The sequence below is a fragment of the Vipera berus genome (genome assembly GCF_964194415.1).
Source record: "Vipera berus genome assembly, chromosome: Z".
NCBI lineage: Eukaryota > Metazoa > Chordata > Lepidosauria > Squamata > Viperidae > Vipera > Vipera berus.
Window position 1 is genome coordinate 22,700,257 of NC_138205.1, and position 19,823 is coordinate 22,720,079.

At 40.7% G+C, this 19,823-nt stretch overlaps 1 protein-coding gene across 1 annotated transcript; it reads right to left on the bottom strand.

Moving 5' to 3' along the window:
- Positions 1–17,832: 17,832 nt before the first annotated feature.
- LOC308678710 (vomeronasal type-2 receptor 26-like) lies at positions 17,833–18,732 on the bottom strand (the record flags this gene model as incomplete). The annotated part of the gene is made up of 1 exon (XM_081345947.1): positions 17,833–18,732. One exon carries the CDS (start codon positions 18,730–18,732, stop codon positions 17,833–17,835), a length of 900 nt encoding a protein of 299 aa, XP_081202073.1.
- Between the last annotated feature and the right edge of the window lie 1,091 nt (positions 18,733–19,823).

A 19,823-nucleotide genomic window follows, 5' to 3' on the forward strand; every position in this document is an offset into this window, starting at 1 on the left:
CCCACAGAGAGGGCCTCCTCAGGGTGCCTCCAGTCAGAGAATGTCGGCTGGTGGCCTCCAGGGGGAGGGCCTTCTCTGTGGGCGCTCCGGCTTTGTGGAATCAGCTGCTGGTTGAGCTCCGGATGGCACCGGATATCCGCTCCTTCCGGCGTGGGTTAAAGACCCATTTATTTGAACAAGCTGGCCTGGCCTGATGGGGAGTTACTTAGGGTTTTAATATTTATATATATTTTCTATTGTTTTTACTGTGGGCAATAATTTAATTCTTTTTTTAACTTTTGTATTTTTGTAGTTTTATGATATGCCCTGTTCACCGCCCTGAGTCCTTCGGGAGAAGGGCGGTATAAAAATTTAATAAAACCTGAAACCTAAACCTGGATCATTGAGGAATTGATGAGGTGAAAGTGGAAAGTAACAGAACGTTTATTAACACAGAAGCGGCTCTAACAGTTGCTTTGACATATATTTATACGGACTGCCGATAGGCAGCAAACAATGAATTTAAAGCTATCTTCCCACTCAAAACACAAACTTGCAAAGTGGTAGACAGACAGTTAAGAGTTTAAATGAATAAAATAGTTAACTATTTATAACTGTCCATATCAATTCTCCTCAATATATAACACCCTTCCCCCCTAGATAGTTCACACATTCAGGACATGAACATAGTCCTGCAAGTACTTCAGTGGCTTCTACGACCACTCTGAACACCTTGGTACTGTCAGTGGTTCCTGGTCTACCAGTTCCCTTGCCTGGCTGGATAGACTGGGGCTCTTGGATGCACTTGCTATGGGTAGACCCATGGCCCTTTGGCTGGTCTGGCTGGGTAGACATGAGCCAATGTTTCTGGATGGAGCAGTTTCCAACGAGCTGGGAAACTGGTCCATCTGCATATCCTATTCAGTGGGTGCAGTCTCTCTGCTCGGGGGTGACTCACTCCCAGCTAACAAACCTTCCACACCTTCCACAACTCCAGTCTCCCTGGCACCCGGAGACTCTGTTGCAAAGCCACTGCCATTCTGGTTCTGGTTTTGGCTCTCATCTCTGTCAGAGGCCATTGTCTGGTTTGCTAGCCTCCAGCGCAACCGGTCAATGTGATGGCGAATCATTCATCCATCTTCCAGGACCACTTTGTATGATAGTGGTATTGACACCTTACAAGCCACAGCTACCATCCACAGTGCTCCTTAACCATAGTTCCTTGCCCAAACTCTGTCGCCAACTTGCAAGTTCCATGGGGGCTTTGGCTGCACTGTGTCCGAGGCAACTCGGTCTGGATGGAAATAGTCTAACTTCGTAGTTAGCCGCTGTCCCCATCTGAGTTCCACTGGACTGCATCCTGTAGAAGTGCAGGGGGTTGTGTGTTGGCAGAGCAAAACGTCTGCCAGCCAATGCTGCCAATCTCCAGACAATGATTCTCTTTAGCGATTCCTTGGTTGTTCTGACCATGCGCTCTGGTTGGCCATTCGAAGCGAGGTGAAAGGGGGCTGAAGTGACATGCCTAATCATGTCAGTCCTCAAAAAGGACTGAAATTCAGCAGCAGTAAATTGTGCCCCATTGTCTGACACTATTACGTTGGGTAAGCGATTTGTGGTAAAGATTCTGCGCAGTTCCTAGATGGTCCTGGCAGTAGTCATAGTAGGGACAGGTGGGACCTCCAGCCACTTGGAGTGACTGTCCATGACAATGAGGAACAGCTGTCCCTGGAATGGTCCCGCATAGTCTATGTGAATCCTCGACCATGGGATTTGTGTGGTTTCCCAGCGATGTACTGGGGCTTGAGGCATTTCAGGTCTGGACTGCTGGCAAATGTTGCAACCTTTTACTTGGACCTCAATATCCTTATCCAACTCTGGCCACCACAGGTAGCTTCTCGCAAGTGCCTTCATCCTGACTATCCCAGGTTGTCCCTCATGCAGAGATTATAAGACTCTAGTCCTCATAGAGTGTGGACTTCCCCATAGAATGCAGCCCTTGAATGCTGACAGCTCATCCTTCCTTCTGATGAAGCCATGAAATTCTATTCCCAGACTGGCTTCTGGCCACCTCCTCAGCACCCAGTTCAAAACATGACTGAGTGTTTTGTCAGTGGCTGTTTCAGCAGCCACATCCCCTGCATGAAGGGGAGACTCTGGCAGGTCCTGGATTGCCAGGATACGTGCAGCAGGTGCGGGGTCTGGTTCTGAGTGAGGCAGGGGCAGACTGCTGAGTGTGTCAGTGTGGCCCATTTCCTTACTCGGTTTATGGACTAGCCTGTAACTATAGGCTGCCAAAAAGATTGACCACCTCATCATCCATGGGTAGAGGATCTGAGGGGTTTGCTTGTCTGCAGTGAACAGACCCAGAAGTGGCTTGTGGTCAGTAAAGACCATGAATGGATGACCATAAAGGAAATCATGAAAAAATTTTATGCCTGCCACAATAGCCAATGCCTCCTTATCAATTTGGGCATAATTCCTTTCTACCGGTGACAGTGTCCTTGAATAGTATGCTACAGGAGCTTGCCTCCTGTCAGCCATTAAATGGCTCAAAATAGCTCCTATCCCATATGAAGAAGCATCACATGCAATACTGATAGGCAGTTTCTCATTAAAATGTGTTAACATGGAGTTTGACGACAGCAGTGATTTGACTGCTTTGAAACTTTTCTTGTGGATGCTCATCCACTACCATGGTGCTCTTTTGTCCAAGAGCCTGTGTAAAGGCTCAGCCAATGCAGCCTTATGTGGAAGGAATGCATGGTAGAAATTTAGTAACCCTAAAAATGCCTGTAGCTCCCCTTTTGATTTAGGTCTGGGAGTTTCCCCCAAACTTATATCTACTGGTTGCAACACACCCTGCTGCACCAACTTATCTAGCTCTGCATCAATCTTAGGTTTAAGGGCAAAAGGCACTCTGGTGAGGCTTGATCCTGATTGGGGTTATCGTTGGATCAAGGTGGAGGGCAATTGGAGCTCCCTTGTACTTTCATAAGCTAGGGCTGAAAACATCTGCATGTTCCTGGCAGACAGTTGTCAGGTCCACTGCTTTCGTTTGGTTAATGCCAGTCACATGTATGCCTAGGGCATCAAACCAATCTAATCCAATGAGGCTTGTGTGCTAGCCCTCGACTACCATGACATTATTGAGTTAACACAGAAGTGGCTTTACCAGTCACTTTGACATATATTTATATGGACCGCTGATAGGTGGTAGCCAATGAATTTAAAGCGATCTTCCCGCTCAAAACACAAACTTGCAAAGTGGTAGACAGACAATTAAGAGTTTAAATAAATACAACAGTTAACCATTTATAACTGCCCATATCAATTTTCCTTGATATATAACACAGAGTTTGGGTTTTTTTTGTTTTTTTTTAAAATATATATTAAATCCATCTTATTCTAGTCACTCTTTGCTCTACTGTAAGAACTACCCACAAACAATTTATGCATGTGGATGAGAGAAAAAATTTACACAGATACATACATACATGCATATATAGAAAATAATAATTTTAAAATTAGTATAAAAATATGAACACACTCAGAACCTACCTGGTTAAAACTGCTGTGCCACGTAAGGGCATCTTCATGGATGCTAAACACTTTGCTAGAAGAAGTCCAAGGCTCTAGTTTCCCAACTTTGATGTGATGAATGGATTGGTTTGGGAATGTGATCCAATTTACAATATCAAATCCAGTTATCAGTTCTCCATTCTGATCAAAAGAAACCTGATCTCCTGCACTGTTGTTAAATGTGACTTTTTTAAATAAGGAATGGAGCTACGTGATAAAGGAGAGTACAAGAGTTTGTAAAAAGATGTCAGATATCTCAGCACCTGTCATTAAGTTTTGTTTTTCTTCATTTGTCCATTCATTTGTACTTGACTACACAGAAGTTCATGAGGATATGATAACAGTCTACTGAATTTAAAATAGGAAAAGGATACAAAAAGCAATAATAAACTCGGTTTGATAATGCTTACATCAGTCAGATCTGATTGCAGATAAGCAGCTGAAACCCCATTTTATATTGCCCTTCCTGAACCCTCACAAACAGAAAAAAGAAATTCAAAAATTAAATAGGAAACTTCCAGTTTAGATAGGAAAATAGGAACGCTTTAAAGTGGAAACTAAAAAAAAATGTCAGGTTGTGTTCTAAAAGAGGGTTTCAAGCATCAAATAAAGAGAAGATTGATTCTAAAATTACCAAACCAGATCTAATTCTGTCTAGGAAGAATTAATCATGGTCACCAAACTGAGTTTATGTTAAAGGATATTAAGTTTTGTGCTTTTGAATTGGTGTTTATTCCTGGTAATGGCCTCAACTAATCCCTACAATTTTCTTGGTAAGATTTCTGAAATAGTGTGTCATTGTTTCTTTCCTAGGACTAAGAGAGAATGACTGGCTGAATCTTACCCAACTATTATGTAGCTAAGGGTAGAATAATTTCATGTTCTCCCAGTTTCCTGTCTTCTGCCTTAATTATTACACCAAACTGGATCTGAAAGGGCATTTATATAACTACTCTATTACTACTAGTGTTGTTGCTAAACAATAATAATTATTGTTGCTATTATTTTTAAAATGAGGCAGAAATCGTATTTAAGATTCTTTAGTTATAAGTGTGGATCCCAAAACCTTAAAGATGATTTACTAAAATGCAATAATTGCACAATCACTAATTAATATCATAATTGAGAAATATGCTTTATTACCTGCCATGATTGCACATATTGTGGACATGTACGTTCAATTGTGTTTCCTCTCTGTCTGCAGGAAGATGACAATATGGCCTGTATAGTATGTGCTACTGCATAGACAGAATTATATACACTGTAGCTGTGGCTACTCATAGTCATTTCAAAAAAATCTCCAGGAAGTGTCTCCAGCTTTTCCCGCCCAGTGCAGGTGCCATCGAGATTCTTGGTTGGAGCTTTGGGAAATGCACAGTCAAATGCATGTGCCCACACATTTTTGATAAAACCATCATTTTTAGATAAGAAAGGGTTTATAGTTTGAAGAAACTGTTGGAAACCTGGAACTTCATTTGAGTGGACAGTGATGGACAGAGCACCATGAAGGACTTGGATATCCCACTTCCTTTGAAAGAAAAACGAAGCAAGATCAGTTTGAGCCACCATGATCCACACTTTCCCTTTTGGCTCCTTAGGCACTAATTCCATTTCTGGTAGATAAAGTAGCACTCTCAAAATCATCATATTTCTTTCATAAATTATCACAACATTGGCATTACTTCTCATCAGGAAAAGGTACATTTCCACTAGCCAACCCATGTCATCAAGAACAGTGCTTAGATAAAATGGCTTAAATCTTTTAAGGAAAGCAACACAAATTCTGTGAGGAGAAAACATGGAGGAAATAGTACGCACAAATCTTTCTCCATCTTCCTCTTTAAATAGTATTCCAATCCATGTCCACTTGAAGTGCACAAGCAGCTGGACAATCGCTTTGTATTGGTGGGCTTCATTTGGGGCCATCTGATAGAAAGAATGTGCTTCAGAGCTATCATTCTTATGTAGAGGAGAACCGTATGTAATCTGTTGAAAGGAGAGTTGAAAGATTTGGAGAAGAATAACAATTACATAATTGCATTGAAATCATGGTTATCAATTGGTTTGAGGACTAGGCAAAAGACAAAATTTGCATTGTGACACTGACACAAATTCAGTTTCCACTTTTAATTTTCTGATATGAAGTGAACCATGTGCTAAAATATTCTCACAGAATTATTATACAGAAATATCCACATATACTGTATTCCCTCATTTATCTTGATAAAGGTGTTCTCATAATATGGTACATCAATATGTTGGCAGATGTTTGGAAAATATGGTATGAGCTTTGTTAACAAAGTCCCATCTGTTTAACAGAGAACATATGTATTTGTTTTTTTCTCTTTTCGCCTAAACCGTTTTAGCTTGTATCTATACATTATAGTCTATTAATTGTGAAGTAATACCTTTTTTAAAAAAAAATAAAGGAAATTTTAATAAATTTTTAATTTTAATTTTTTGAATAAAATAAAGGATATACTCAAATAAGAAGCAGGAGTCACTTTCCTCATTTTGACAAGTAATGCAGAATCATTTGATATAGGAGAACTCCAACTTGTAATTGATTTCCCTTAATTATACATTGTTTTATTAGTTTTATTAGTTTCCTCTCCAATTTTATCTGGTGAAGCTCAATGCAGCACACATACAGTGCATCTTGCCATTATTTACCCAGAACAAGAAATCTGTAAAAAAAAAAAGGTCTGACAAAGGTTGACTGCTACAATGTCATCCAATGAGGTGTTTTGGGTTTTGGGGTTTTTTTTATGGCTGTTCCAGTCCAAGACTACAGCACTACATTATACTATGTCTCCTTGAGCCCTTGTAAAGCTGTTAATCATTATCCTATCACATGAGATTTCCTGCTCTTTTCTCCCCACTATAAACAATGCAATATGGAGTTTAAAATAAATCACTTTTCTTTTTCTTTTAATCTAGGGACACAGCTTATCAATCAGTCCACAGATGACCTCTGCTTCATTCCATGTAATCTGTTGCTCTTGACATCTTTATCTTTACCTTTTATGTTATATTGAACTTATTGTAATTTTTTTATTTGGTTATTATGATCTGCACAGAGTAGTTGAGATTTGGGCAGTTTAATAAAGTTTAATAAAATACCATTATATAGAAACTAATGTGAAATCACAGCTTCCAGTTCTTTAGCTGGTGTTATCCTTTATACACATCTTGAGTTCTTCTCAAGAACAGCCTAGCATATCATAAATTATTGGTATGGTTAATAATGACATCATACTATTATATAATAATCTTAAATTGGTCACTGACAATTTAGGAACAAGCATAGTTCGAAAGGTTAACTCAGAAAAAAACCTCTAAACACTTCTTACCTTAGTTCTTTCAGTTCACCGTCTCTTATGTTGAATGAAATGTAATTTTGCCTAGGAATGTAAGGCAGCTGTATAATTTTGTGTCAATCTCTCTGTCTCTCTCAATCTTAGGAAAACAATACTGAATATGAAAATCTTGCCTATAGGGCTTGTCCTTGTAGTTATGGGAAATCAAGATTGACTTGATGGGCCATAACAATCATTCAGGGAAACCCTTGATTATTTTTTCAATATTTAAGGTTGATCCATCAAGGAAGAAAGGGCAGAAATGTAATCAGAAAGGATTTAATTAATCTATGCCACTTTAATGGAAGCTATGCCTTAGAAAGCCTGTTCTTATTATGATGATGACCTGTATGAAAACATTATGAGCTATTTTGGGAATTATCACATTCTAATTACTTTATATACTTCACATTCTCTTTAACTTAATCAAAATGTTTTTTACCATTATGTTAAATTCCAAAACACAGTTTACATTACTTATTGTAATATAAGTTGACATTTTTTATGTGTTCAATAAAAAAAAATCCATCAAAGTCTACAAAACTTAGAAAATTATAGACCAGCTATTAAATTCCTATAAATTCCCTTAAACTCCCACCTGTGGAACTTTGTAGATGCTCAAAATACGTGCCATCGTGAAAGAGATGCCAGAATACAGTGCTCCGATGACTGAAATGAGTTTGTTCTGTATTTCACACTTATAATTGGGGATGAATTTCTTCTGTCTGGAGAAAAGTTTTATGGTGGCATATGATGTATATCTTCCAGAATAGTTATCATAGATTCTGCATCCTAAAGTGAGGTTTGGTAAAATCTGAGGGGTTTCATTAATCTCTTTCACAGCAAATACCAAAGCCAAAATATGTTGATAGTATTTGGTAAGAACCCTGCAATTATGATTAAATATCACATCAAGGAAAATTCTCAGAAAAGTATTTTAAATTTATGCCTCATTGAAGGTCTCTATAATATAACATGCATTTTGCCATGGAATCAAAACCATTTCAGACTATTATTTTATGCATTCTTTAGATCACTTATGTCTGTACTACTTTGCATGGAACAAGAATAAATTTTCTGTAGAACTATCATTAGATTTCCTCAGAATTTCTGCCTCTCCTTAAAAAAGTGCTTCTATTTTGTGGGCTAAAAATAGGACAGCTTGCGGCACTATAAAAATATATTTTTTATTTGGCAATGCTTTGAGTAATAGTTAAATGGAGTACACAGACAGATTATGCTATTCTCATTTCTCTTTGACATAACTAATGAAAAATCCTTTTTTTCGTGTGATATGCTTAAAGTTGTTTTCTGATAAGGAAGTCAATTTCTTTTAGTCTCAAACATAGCCTAGGCAACTATTTTTGAAGTTAGTACCTCAAGGATCAAATGCAGTGAAAGATGCATACTGTCTTTTTTATTTTATGGGCATACATTTCAATATGAGTTATTTTGAATAATAATGAGGACCCAGATTGTTGTGGGCAATAAGCTGACTTTGTAATAATGCCACTTGGGGGGGGGGAAACCCTAATAAGCAGGCATATACATAGAATGAAGGCTATTGCTAAGCACATTGATTTGTGCTTAGATTGTAAGCCACCCTGAGTCTTCGGAGAAGGGCGGGATATAAATGGGATTTAAAAAAAATGTGAAATAAGTATAACCAGCTACCTAAGCTCCAATACACAGAGACATACGTATACAGATAAAAAAAAGGAGGAGGAAGGAAAGAAAGAAGGTTTCTCACAGAAATCCATCATTAAATGAATGGTGCGGAGCTTCACCAAATGTAGGAGGATTTATAGGGATGGTGATAAGAGATGTGATACCACCAATGATAAAGACACCAGCTTGAAAATAATTGTGTGAAATGGGAATTGGATCATCTGCCGTTTCAGTCATACATACTGTTGGTGGGAAGAACAAGATTGAAAGCAACAGTTGTTTCATTGTTGTGTCAACTCCCAATTATCTTATTCTGAAATTTCTCCACTGTTTTCTAACCTGATTTAAACAGTCATTCTGCACTGAGGCTGTAAACTCTTTACATTCTCTTTGAATTTGCTAATGTTTACCAAGTCTACAAAAACAGAATTAACCACAGCCACTTTCAATAATTATAGGTTGGAAACAGGTTCTCTATTTAAATTTTCTCTATTGCCATTAAATAGTACCCAATAATAAATATATGTCCATTTTGAAGGACCCTGACTAATACAAAAGCAACCATTAGGTGCATTAAGAAAATATTATGAGATAGAAATGGGGAATCAGATGTACAAATATTAAAGAGGTTCTTTGCCTGTAAAGCCCCTCTCTAAGGGAGATTGGCAGTTAAGAAAAATGAAATATAAATAAATAAAATACATGTAGCACCGTAAGACTTGTCTCCAAGATTGCATGAGTGTATCATCATAATAACTTTTTAGTAAGCATTTAGAGAAGTAACCATTTATTGCCTTTGGTCTTTTTAACTGTATAGCCTTTAAGTTATTAGCATTCCTAAATACAGTATGTTATTCTGCTCTCTAGTACCCTGTTCTACTCCCTTTAGGCACATCATTAATATTGAATGCTGTATTGATAAAATAGGATAGCTATAATCCTTTTTCAAAGCTTGGTTTTAGCAGTCAATAGGAGCATGTGTTAGTTAGAACACTAACTTGTGTTAGTTAGAACACTGGCTTGACAAGCCCATCTTTGAGACCCAAATGCTGCCATGGGGCAGGGTGAGATGCCATCTGTAATGTATTGGGCTTTGTTTTACTGAGTGTATCATGTGGGTTTTGATTGCTGGAAGGTTGCTTAAGCAGGGAGCTGGCTCCCAACTCCTCAGACAACCCGTTTCCAGTGCCACCATTGGCTGCTTCTAGGGCGGCAATAGGTTGCTTTATACCTACTGGCCGCCACCTAGAGGCTAGGGTATAAATAGCTGCATTCGCAGCCCTGTTTCCCCAGTTCGGTTCCTGCAAGCAAATAAAAAATGTTCCTGACTGAACTCACTCACCTCGTCTCTTCTCTCAAGCAATGAACCCAGTACACAACACTGGCGACGAGGATGGGATCCTGCTCCTTCAACAGAGCTGAGAGTCAATAGGGGAGAGGCTGGAGCGCACCTGGTGGGAAAGCAATCCCCCCCTACGGTCAGCCTAGCACAGCCACGCTAGCGACCATGAGCCCTGAGGATCAGTCCCTGGGCATACGGAGGAGCAGGAAAAGAAGACGACGAGCCCAGCTGTGAAGTCCAACCTGAAATGGCTGGAAATGGTTGGAAAGCTGGAACAATTTGACATAGCTCACCCAGAAAGATGGTCTTCATATCTATCCAGGGTCAAGAACTACCTCTGCGCCAACCAAGTCACTGAGGACGGCCTTAAGGCCACTACACTCCTATGTGTTGGCGGCCCAGCCACGTTCAACATCACAGAGAACTTGTTTGCGCCGATGCCATTGCAATCCATAATGTTCACAGACTAGAAGAAACAGCTCGGCGACCACTTCCAACCCAAGCTGTCAGTAATCATTTGGCACCATGTGTTGGAACAGAGGGTTCAACAGCCAGGTGAAACAGCATCCAAATTCATCACAGCATTGAGGCAGGCCGAACGCCTGTGCCACTTCTCTGACATAGAGGAGAGGCTCCAGGACCAGCTCGTCTGTGGCCTCCAGAATCAAGAGTTGCAACAAAAACTCTTCACCAAAGACTCTGTCATTCCCAGACGCGTTGAAGGAGATCATGGTGGACGAAGCCGCCAGAGGGGCCATAAGAGCCATGTGGCCTGCCAAAACAGCACAGCATGAGACTATCCACCACGAGGACACCGAACACGCTGAATATTCCTATGACAACACAGAAGTTGACAAGCTCCAAAGACATGATGACCAACAACGTTGCAGCAACAAGCAACAAAGGATGACTTACAAGGCAGGTCCCTTCCTTAGGTGTCCAGGGTGTGGTGGCCACCACCAACATATAGACTGTAGGTTCCAGACAGCCACATGCCAGGCCTGTGGGAAGACTGGCCACATCGTGTCCATCTGCAGGGGTCACCAGAAGGACCGGCAACTGAATTGCCAGTCGGACATTTTGATCAGGAGAAGTACCGGGACCCAGGGCAGTTTAGCATATGGTTTTTCCAGCCACAGAAGCATTTGCCGCACAGGAGCTCACCGCCCCATTAAGCCAAAATTTCAACCAGTTCAAGCTGCAAGGGGTCCCTTGCAAGATGGAGCTGGACACAGGCTCAGCCATGTCCATTATATCACTTAATACATTCCATTTTGTCTGCAATCGCACCAAGAGATGGGCCAAGCTCAGGCCATCTGACATTATACTGACCTACTTACAGAATGCTAGAGCTGCAGTGAAAGCTGAGGCCAAATTGGCCGCTAAATTTAAGGGGTTTTCTGGACACCTGGATGTTGTCTTAATAGGGGGGTCAGTGAATTTATTTATTTATTTATTTAGATTTATATACCGCCCTTTCCTGAAGGACTCAGGGCGGTTTACAGGGCATTTAAAAGAAAGTCAATACAAACGTTAAAACAAATTAAAAAAGATTAAATAAAACCCTAAGAAAAATAAAAAACCCAGTTAAAATTAAAATTAAAAAATTCTCAGCCTGGGCCAGAGAGCTCGAAGAGCCAGGTCTTCAGGTCCCGGCGGAATGAACGGAGGTTGGGGGCAGTCCTAAGCTCCTCAGGCAGCTGGTTCCACAGGGCAGGCGCACCCACTGAGAAGGCCCTACCCCTGGGTGTTACCCGCCGGCAATCTTTAACCGGTGGCACCCTGAGAAGACCCTCCCTGTGGGAGCGCACTGAACGAAGGAAGCTTGATGCTGGCAGCAGGTGTTCCCTCAAATATCCCAGACCCTCACCATTTAGGGCTTTATAGGTCATCACCAGCACCTTGAATCTCACCCGAAGGGCAACCGGAAGCCAATGCAGCTCGCGGAGTAGAGGTGTTACATGGGAGTATCGGGAGACCCCCATCACGACTCGCACGGCTGCATTCTGCACCAGCTGAAGCCTCCGGGTGGTCCTCAAGGGCAGCCCCATGTAGAGAGCGTTGCAGTAGTCTAAACGGGAGGTCACAAGCGCATGAGTGACTGTGCGTAGGGCAGGTCCAGGTAGGGTCGCAACTGGCGCACCAGGCGAACCTGGGCAAACGCCTGATCAGGCTTGATTGGTTTGATGCACTAGGCATCCAAGTCACCGGTATCAACTGGACACAAGTCACGGGTCTAGCAACAGTATGCAAGGCATTTGCAGATGTGTTTGACTCAGGTCTAGGAACTCACAAGGGCCTGCCAATAACATTTAAACTAGATCCTACTGTAATGCCGGTCAGGATTAAACTGCATAGAGTGCCATTTGCTCTTAAACACAAGATAGACACTGAATTGGATAAGCTAGTCAAACGGGATACTACAGCCTGTAGATGGGGGTGAATGGGAAACCCCAATTGTCACGTCACTAAAAGCTAACAGGGAGGTCAGAATTTGCGCTGATTACAAGTGCACAATTAATCGTGCACTCAAACAGCATGCGTACCCAATGCCAGTAGTGAGCCACATCCTGGCATCACTGCAAGAGGGTACAGTTTTCACAAAGTTAGATCTGGCTCAGACCTACCAACAGCTTTCTGTGGATGAGGCCACAGCCGCGGCATAGACTATTGTAACTCACAGAGGAGCTTTTAAAGTAAAATGCTTGCAATTTGGGGTTAGTGTAGCCCCTGGCATTTTTCAAAGCATTATGGAGCATACGCTCAAGGGCATTCCAGGGGTCTGCCCCTATTCTGATGATGTTCTTATTGCCAGTGAGTCCACTGAGCTGCTTGCAAGGAGGCTCTGAGCCGCCCTTCCATGGCTTCGTGAAGCGGGCCTTAAACTTAAGAAAAACAAGTGTAGCATTGGAGTTCCTTCAACTGAGTTCTTTGGTTTCCGTATCGATGTCAATGGCATCCACCCTGCTGAGTCCAAGTTAAAAGCCATTCAGATGGCACCCAGCCCCAAGACAAAAGGAGAGCTTTAGGCATTCCTAGGCCTCCTAAATTTTTACCATACGTTCCTTCCTAACAAGCCATTACACCGGCTCTTGGATAAAAACACTGCTTGGAAATGGACCAAAGTACATGAAAGCAGCTTTAAGGCATTGAAGGCCCTACTGTCTGCCAGTTCAACGATCACCCACTTTAAAGAGTCATTACCGGTGTGCTTTGCATGTGATGCATCACCATACAGGGTGGGGCTGTTTTAAGCCACTCAAATCCCATTTACTTTCTATTCCAGGACACTGTCCTCCACAGAGCGTAATTATGTACAAATTGATAAAGAGGCATTGGCCATTATAGCTGGAGTAAAAAAAATTCCATGACTACTTGTATGGTAGGGAGTTCACGGTCTTCACAGACCATAAACCATTATTGGGGTTATTCACTACAGACAGACAGACACCCCACATCTTATCCCCTAGGATGTTAAGATGGTCTATCTTTTTATTGGCCTACAGTTTCAGGCTAATTCACAAACCCAGCAAAGATATGGGCCATGCAGATGGCCTCAGCAGGCTTCCACTACGCATTTTGTCTATTCAGGACTTGCTGGAGTTTCCCCTCCACACTGGGGACATAGCTGCAGAAACTGCTGCAGACAAGATTCTAAGTAGAATACTATCCTGGGTTCACACGGGATGGCTGGAAAACAGTCCTGGACCCGAGTTCCAGAGCTACTTCACATGTAGACACGAGCTCTCAGCTCACAAGGGTTATATTCTATGGGGGAGCAGGGTCATTGTCCCCACTTCATTAAGGGACAAGGTACTGCAATCACTTCATGAAGGTCATCCAGGTATTGTCCAGATGAAAGCATTGGCACAAAGCTATTTATGGTGGCCAGGATTAGATAAAGCCATAGAAGCTCAAGTACACAGGTGTTACACGTGTCAGCAGTCTAGGCCTGAAATGCCACATGCTCCTGTCCATAGATGGGAGGAGACACACACTCCCTGGTTGCGGATTCATATCGACTTCGCTGGGCCCTTTCAGGGGACAGCTATTTTTTATAGTGGTCAACAGCCACTCTAAATGGCTGGAAGTTATTCCAATCACGAATATGATTGGCAGTCAAGAGCAGTCAATCCCATGCAGGTCAGAGCAATGGAACAAAGGGATTCCACCTGATAGGTATTCAGTTGGGAAAATAAAGGTGTGTAATGTGTGGTATGAGCCAAGAAACTATCAGGAAGTATTAGCACTACCAAAGTAGAGCAAGAAAAGTAGAAGGAGGCCATGGACAAAGAAATGAAATCCATAGATGAACATAAAGTGTTCAGCTCTATAGTTTTGCCACAAGACTACAAAGCTGTAGGATGTAAATGGGTATACAAAAAGAAAGGTTACCCAACAATGAAGACCAATATAAGGCAAGATTAGAGGCACAGGGGTTTTCGCAGAAGAAAAATGTGCACTATGATTAGGTATTTGCACCAACAGTAAAAAGTGAAACTATAAGGTTGGTACTAGCATTGGCAATGGCATGTGGTCATAAAATTTGGCACTTTGATATAACCACAACATTCCTCAATGCAGAGTTGGAGGAAGAAATTTACATGGTTCAAGTACCAGGGTATGAAAGTAAAAAGCCTGGCACTGTGTATAAACTGAACAAGGACATTTATGGGCTGAAGCAGTCTGCCAGAAACTAGAACATCTGTTTAGATGTGGCATTGAAGGGTCTTGGGTTCAAGAGTTGTAAGGCTGATGGTTGCATATATACTGCAATGTTCCACGGTGGGGATTGCCAATTAGCGTTTGTGGATTATCTTTGCTTCATTGCAAAGGATCTAACACAGGTGAAGGAATTTGCTAATCAGCTGGAGAAAAAGTTTAAATTGAAAAGTTTGGCTGAAATACAAAAATATCTTGGTGTAGAGATACCAAAAAACTGAGAAAGGTGGCTACGTTCTCAGTCAAAGAAGGAAAATTAAACAGCTGTTGGAATGATACAATATGAGGGATTGTAATTCTGCTCCAACACCTATGAGCATAGATTTTCACAACACTTTAGATGAGGACAAAAGTGAAGCCTATGATCAGGAGGTATATCAGTCAGCAATAGGAAGCATGTTATATCTGTCACAATGGTCCAGACCAGACATAGTTTGTGCAGTAAGCATCTTAAGTCACTTTACTGCAGCAACAACACAGATGCATTGGATGGGTGTGAAAAGAATTCTCAGGTATTTGAAGGGAACTGTGAATTTGGGTCTTGAAATACAAGTCTCTGAAGAGTTAAAGTTAATATGTTATGTTGACAGTGATTACCCCAATAATGTGCAAACCAGAAAGTCCAGTTCTGGGTTTGTGATTTTATTTGGAGGGAGTTTAATTGGATGGAAGTCCAGAAAACAAACAACTGTAGTTATTTCTACTGCGGAGGCAGAATTTATTGCTCTGTCTGAACTTCTTCAGAGGTAACCTGGTATTTACAGCTGTTAAAGGATTTAAATATAGAAGTTAAAGAAGCTGTAACAGTATTTTAAGATAATGCTGCTTGCATTAAAATGGCAACAGGTGACAAAGTGAAAAGTAGAAGCAAGCATGTGGACATTAAATATAGTAATGTCAGAGAAGCCATCAAAAGTAAACTAATTCACTTGCTTTATTGTTCTTCAAATGACAATCTGGCAGATGTAATGACCAAGCCATTGAGTGGAATGCACCATGAGAAGAGTATTATTTGATTTTATGTCCATTCCAGTCATAAAGGGAGGAGTAGCCATAACAATGGACCAGCCAATGGGACTGTTATTTAACTGAGACATAGAATTGACTGTGAGAAGCATGTGAGCCAGCCTAGGTCTAGGTGTGAATTAGTCTCTCCCTGAGTCCTGAAGTTGTATGTTAGTTGTTGTTGTTGTTGTTGTTGTTCTCTACCATGTTTCCAAGAACTGCTTGGAAACTGTATATATGTATCATATTTAAATATTTGAAGATAAAGAGGTTTTTTCTATACTATGCCTCCTGCTCAGTTTTTTGTACGTGCTTAATCCTTGGGTTTATTTTTGCTCTGGGTGAGCTGTAAACTTTAACAGAAACAAATGGAAAATCGTACTAGATGATGCCCAGCCCAAGAGAAATCATTCTTTCCTATAGAGAAGGCTCAATAATTTAGTGATTTATTTTTCAACAAAAGCATTTTAAATTTGACTTGGCAATTATAGGAAATTAGTGTAACTTTGTCAAAACTGGTGCCCCATGCTTAAATGGAAAAAAAATGGACAGACACTGGCCACCACATTCTTGACCTGCTGCAACTTAGGATTCAAATGCCTGAACAAATGGTTCTCTTATTGGATGCAGGTCTGGGCTTCCGAGGCCTAGAACAGACTTCCAGAAGTGACATCCACACACTTCCATTGGGCTGTTCTAGGCCTGGAAGGCCTCCTCCATGCCTCTGAGGCCCAGACTGGACTTCCAGAAGCAGTGTGCATTCAGCTAATTCTCCAAACTCAGCAAAATTTACCAGTTCTGCCAAACCCATGCGAACCGACTGAATCTCACCCCTGAACTTACTGGAAGGTTTCCAGTATGAGATTATAGAAGACTGACACTTTCTGTCAGAATGGAGAGACATTACAGCTAGAACACCATATTTGGTTGTTTAGGAAAAATCTACCCCAGTGGGGAAGATTAGCCCTGAAAATGATGGAAATAAGGCAAAGAACAAGGAGTCATAGGACATAGAAAAATAGAGTTAAAGGTCTTCTAATCCAACTCCCTGCTCGAGCAGGAGAACCCATACCATTTCAGACAAATGTTTGTCCAGTCTCTTCTTGAAACTCTCCAATGATGGAGCACACACAACTTCTGAAGGCAAGCTATTCCATTGATGGGTTGCTCTCACAGTTAGGAAATTTCTCAGTTCTAGCTTGGTTCTCTCCTTGGTTAGTTTCTAACCATTGTTTCTTGCCTTGCCTTTTGGAGCTTTGAAAAATAGTTTGCCTCCCTCAACTTTGTAGGAGCCCCTCAAATATTGGAACAGTGCTATCATGTCACTTCTAGTCTTTCTTTTCATTGGACTAGTCATACCCAATTCCTGTAACCATTTTTCATATATTTTAGCCTCCAGCCTCCTAATCATTCTTGTTGCTCTTCTCTGCACTCATTCCAGAGTCTCTTGGAATATGCATCCAGTCATTTGCATCTACATGGAATCCAGAGCAACTGTCTCTGATAATTACCCCTAGTAGTTTCATATATTTCATCAGAGATGGCCCTAATGGAATCCACTAAATCTACTGTCTCAAACCTGACAATGTGATAGTTGCATCATCATGAGAATCCCACACTCTCAAGTCCCATCAGGAGAAGCAACTACAGTATGTTTAAAAAGCAAATGATAAGGAGCCTAATAGGATAAAGTTTATTGAAGGCATCAGGTTTCATGAACTGCATCTCACTTTAACAGATGCATATAGTGGCTAGACTGATTTATTTTATTTAGTCATTTAAATAATATTTATGGCTGTCCATCTAACAATAGTGTAGAAGAATAGCAAGATGTAATGTAGGAACATTGATGCTTTAGTGCTGTGAAGCTCAAGTGAAATTCTTCCTTATCGCATCAGACTACAATGGAGCCATATGGGGGAACAATAGAGGGTTACATTAGTGGCAAAGGAGAAAAAGGGAGGAGGAAACATGAAGGCATCAATGTGTGAAACTATCTGCAAAAGTGTACATATAGTACACATATTCTAAGGTAGAAAGCTCCCAAGAACTTTGTATTCAATAAATGCATGACAAAAGATTCCAAAATATACAAATATAAATGATTAAAAATGGAAATTTAAAAGAAAAGATATTGAGAATGAAAAATAATAGAAATAAATATTTTTATTTACATTATTAATGTTGTCTTTTAATTAGTTGCTCCCGGTTGTTTAGTTCTGGCCTAAAAATTATTACATAACATTTGGGAAAATATATGCAAACCAACAACCCAGCACTGGAGGCCAAAATCGAGAAAACCTCCACAGCAACCATATATTTGCCTTTTGTGCTCAGGTAAGATGGAACAAAGGAGAACCACACACTGCAGAAAATTAGCATGCTAAATGTGAGACATTTGGCTTCATTGAAACTACTAGGAAGCTTCCTAGAGAAAAAAGCTACTATGAAACTGGCCACTGCCAGAAAGCCCATGTAGCCCAAGACACAGTAGAACATGGTAGCTGAACCTTCATTGCACTGCAGTATCATTTCCTTAATTTCTGAATGAGTGTCAACATCTGGAAAAGGAGGAAATGTGAACAGCCACACAATGCATATGCCTGCTTGAATTAGGGAACAAGACAAAACAATGGAGGTGGCTAACCGTTTTCCCACCCATTTCCTCATTCTGGATCCTGGCTTGGTGGCCATGAAAGCCAAAACCACAGTGATGGTTTTAGCCAGCACAGAAGACACAGCTATTGAGAAGATGATACCAAAGCTAATTTGTCGGAGGAGACATACTATATTGCCTGGTGCAATGAGGAACTGCAGTGAGCAAAGGAAGCAAAGGAGGAGGGAGATGAGTAAAACATAGGTGAGATTTTGATTATTAGCCTTCACAATGGGAGTATAGTGATATTTCAAAAATGTTGACAGCACCAAAATTGTACAAAAGGAAAAAAAGAGTGCCAAAATAACTAGACTTATTCCCATTGGTTCTTCATAGGATAAGAAAGATATTCTCTTTGGAATACACGAATCTTGGTCCATGCTTGTATATTGGTCTTCTGGGCATCCAGAACAATCATCCATGTCTGTAACAGGTTTTTTTTTTAAAAAAATAATAATCCGTTATTCCTCTATTATAATTACATTACTCTTCTTATCACATATGATATTTCAGTGTCTTTCCTTCATCTATAGCTGGCACCAATATTTTCAGTTTGTCTTTGTAAACTACTATTGCTGTCTTCCAACTTTTGGGATACTGGTCAATTAATGAAAATTAGGAGGCTAATAATGGGGGGGAATCAGATAAATTCCATTTTAATTATTTGGGATAAAATATAATTAATAGCCTATTTTTTTAATTCCAAAGACTCTATTAATATGAGTTTTTGATAAGATGACCAAAAATGAGTATCCACTTTATCTCTATCTATATTGTTTCTATTCAAATTCTTATTAGAGTCCACATGAAAAGCTTTAAACTGTGTCTTCCTTGGATGAAGAAGAATTTGATTGGACAGATTGAGCAAACACTTAAAATGTAATCCCAAAACCTACAGGAAAATGAAAGTATTGTGTTGGGGAGTCAGAATTCATCTCAGGCAGATATGACTTTCCTAGATTTTATTTTTGCTTTTGATTCATAATTTAGAACATTTTAGAGGAAAAGAACTCTCAGACACATCTATTGAGAGGCACAAGTGCATCTTGTCATTGATAGTTTTACATGGAGCAACACTGTGTCTGGAAACTCCAATTGGTTCAAAGTGTAGCAGCCTGTGTGGTTTTGTGCAGGCCAGGTGTCCATATGTGCCACCTCTCCTGCAGGAGCTGCATTGGCTGCCAATTTGCTTCTGGGTACAATTTAAGGTACCTATTGTACCTTAAAACCTTTTAAACCTTAGGATCAGGTTATCTGAAGGACTGTTTCTCTATGATTACATCCACCCAACCCACCAGAGCAGGGAGATAAGGAATATTGATCTCCCCTTTCCTAAGGAGGTACATCTGGTGGGACCCAGAAGAAGGGCCTTCTCCATAATGGCTCCTCACCTTGGAACACCATCCGCTAGCCCCCACTTTGACACTTTCACAAGGTCTTGAAGACCTGGTTTTGCCAATAGGCCTGAAGAACCCAGAGTGGGATGGAGTCCATCAAGTGGGTTGTTTGACTG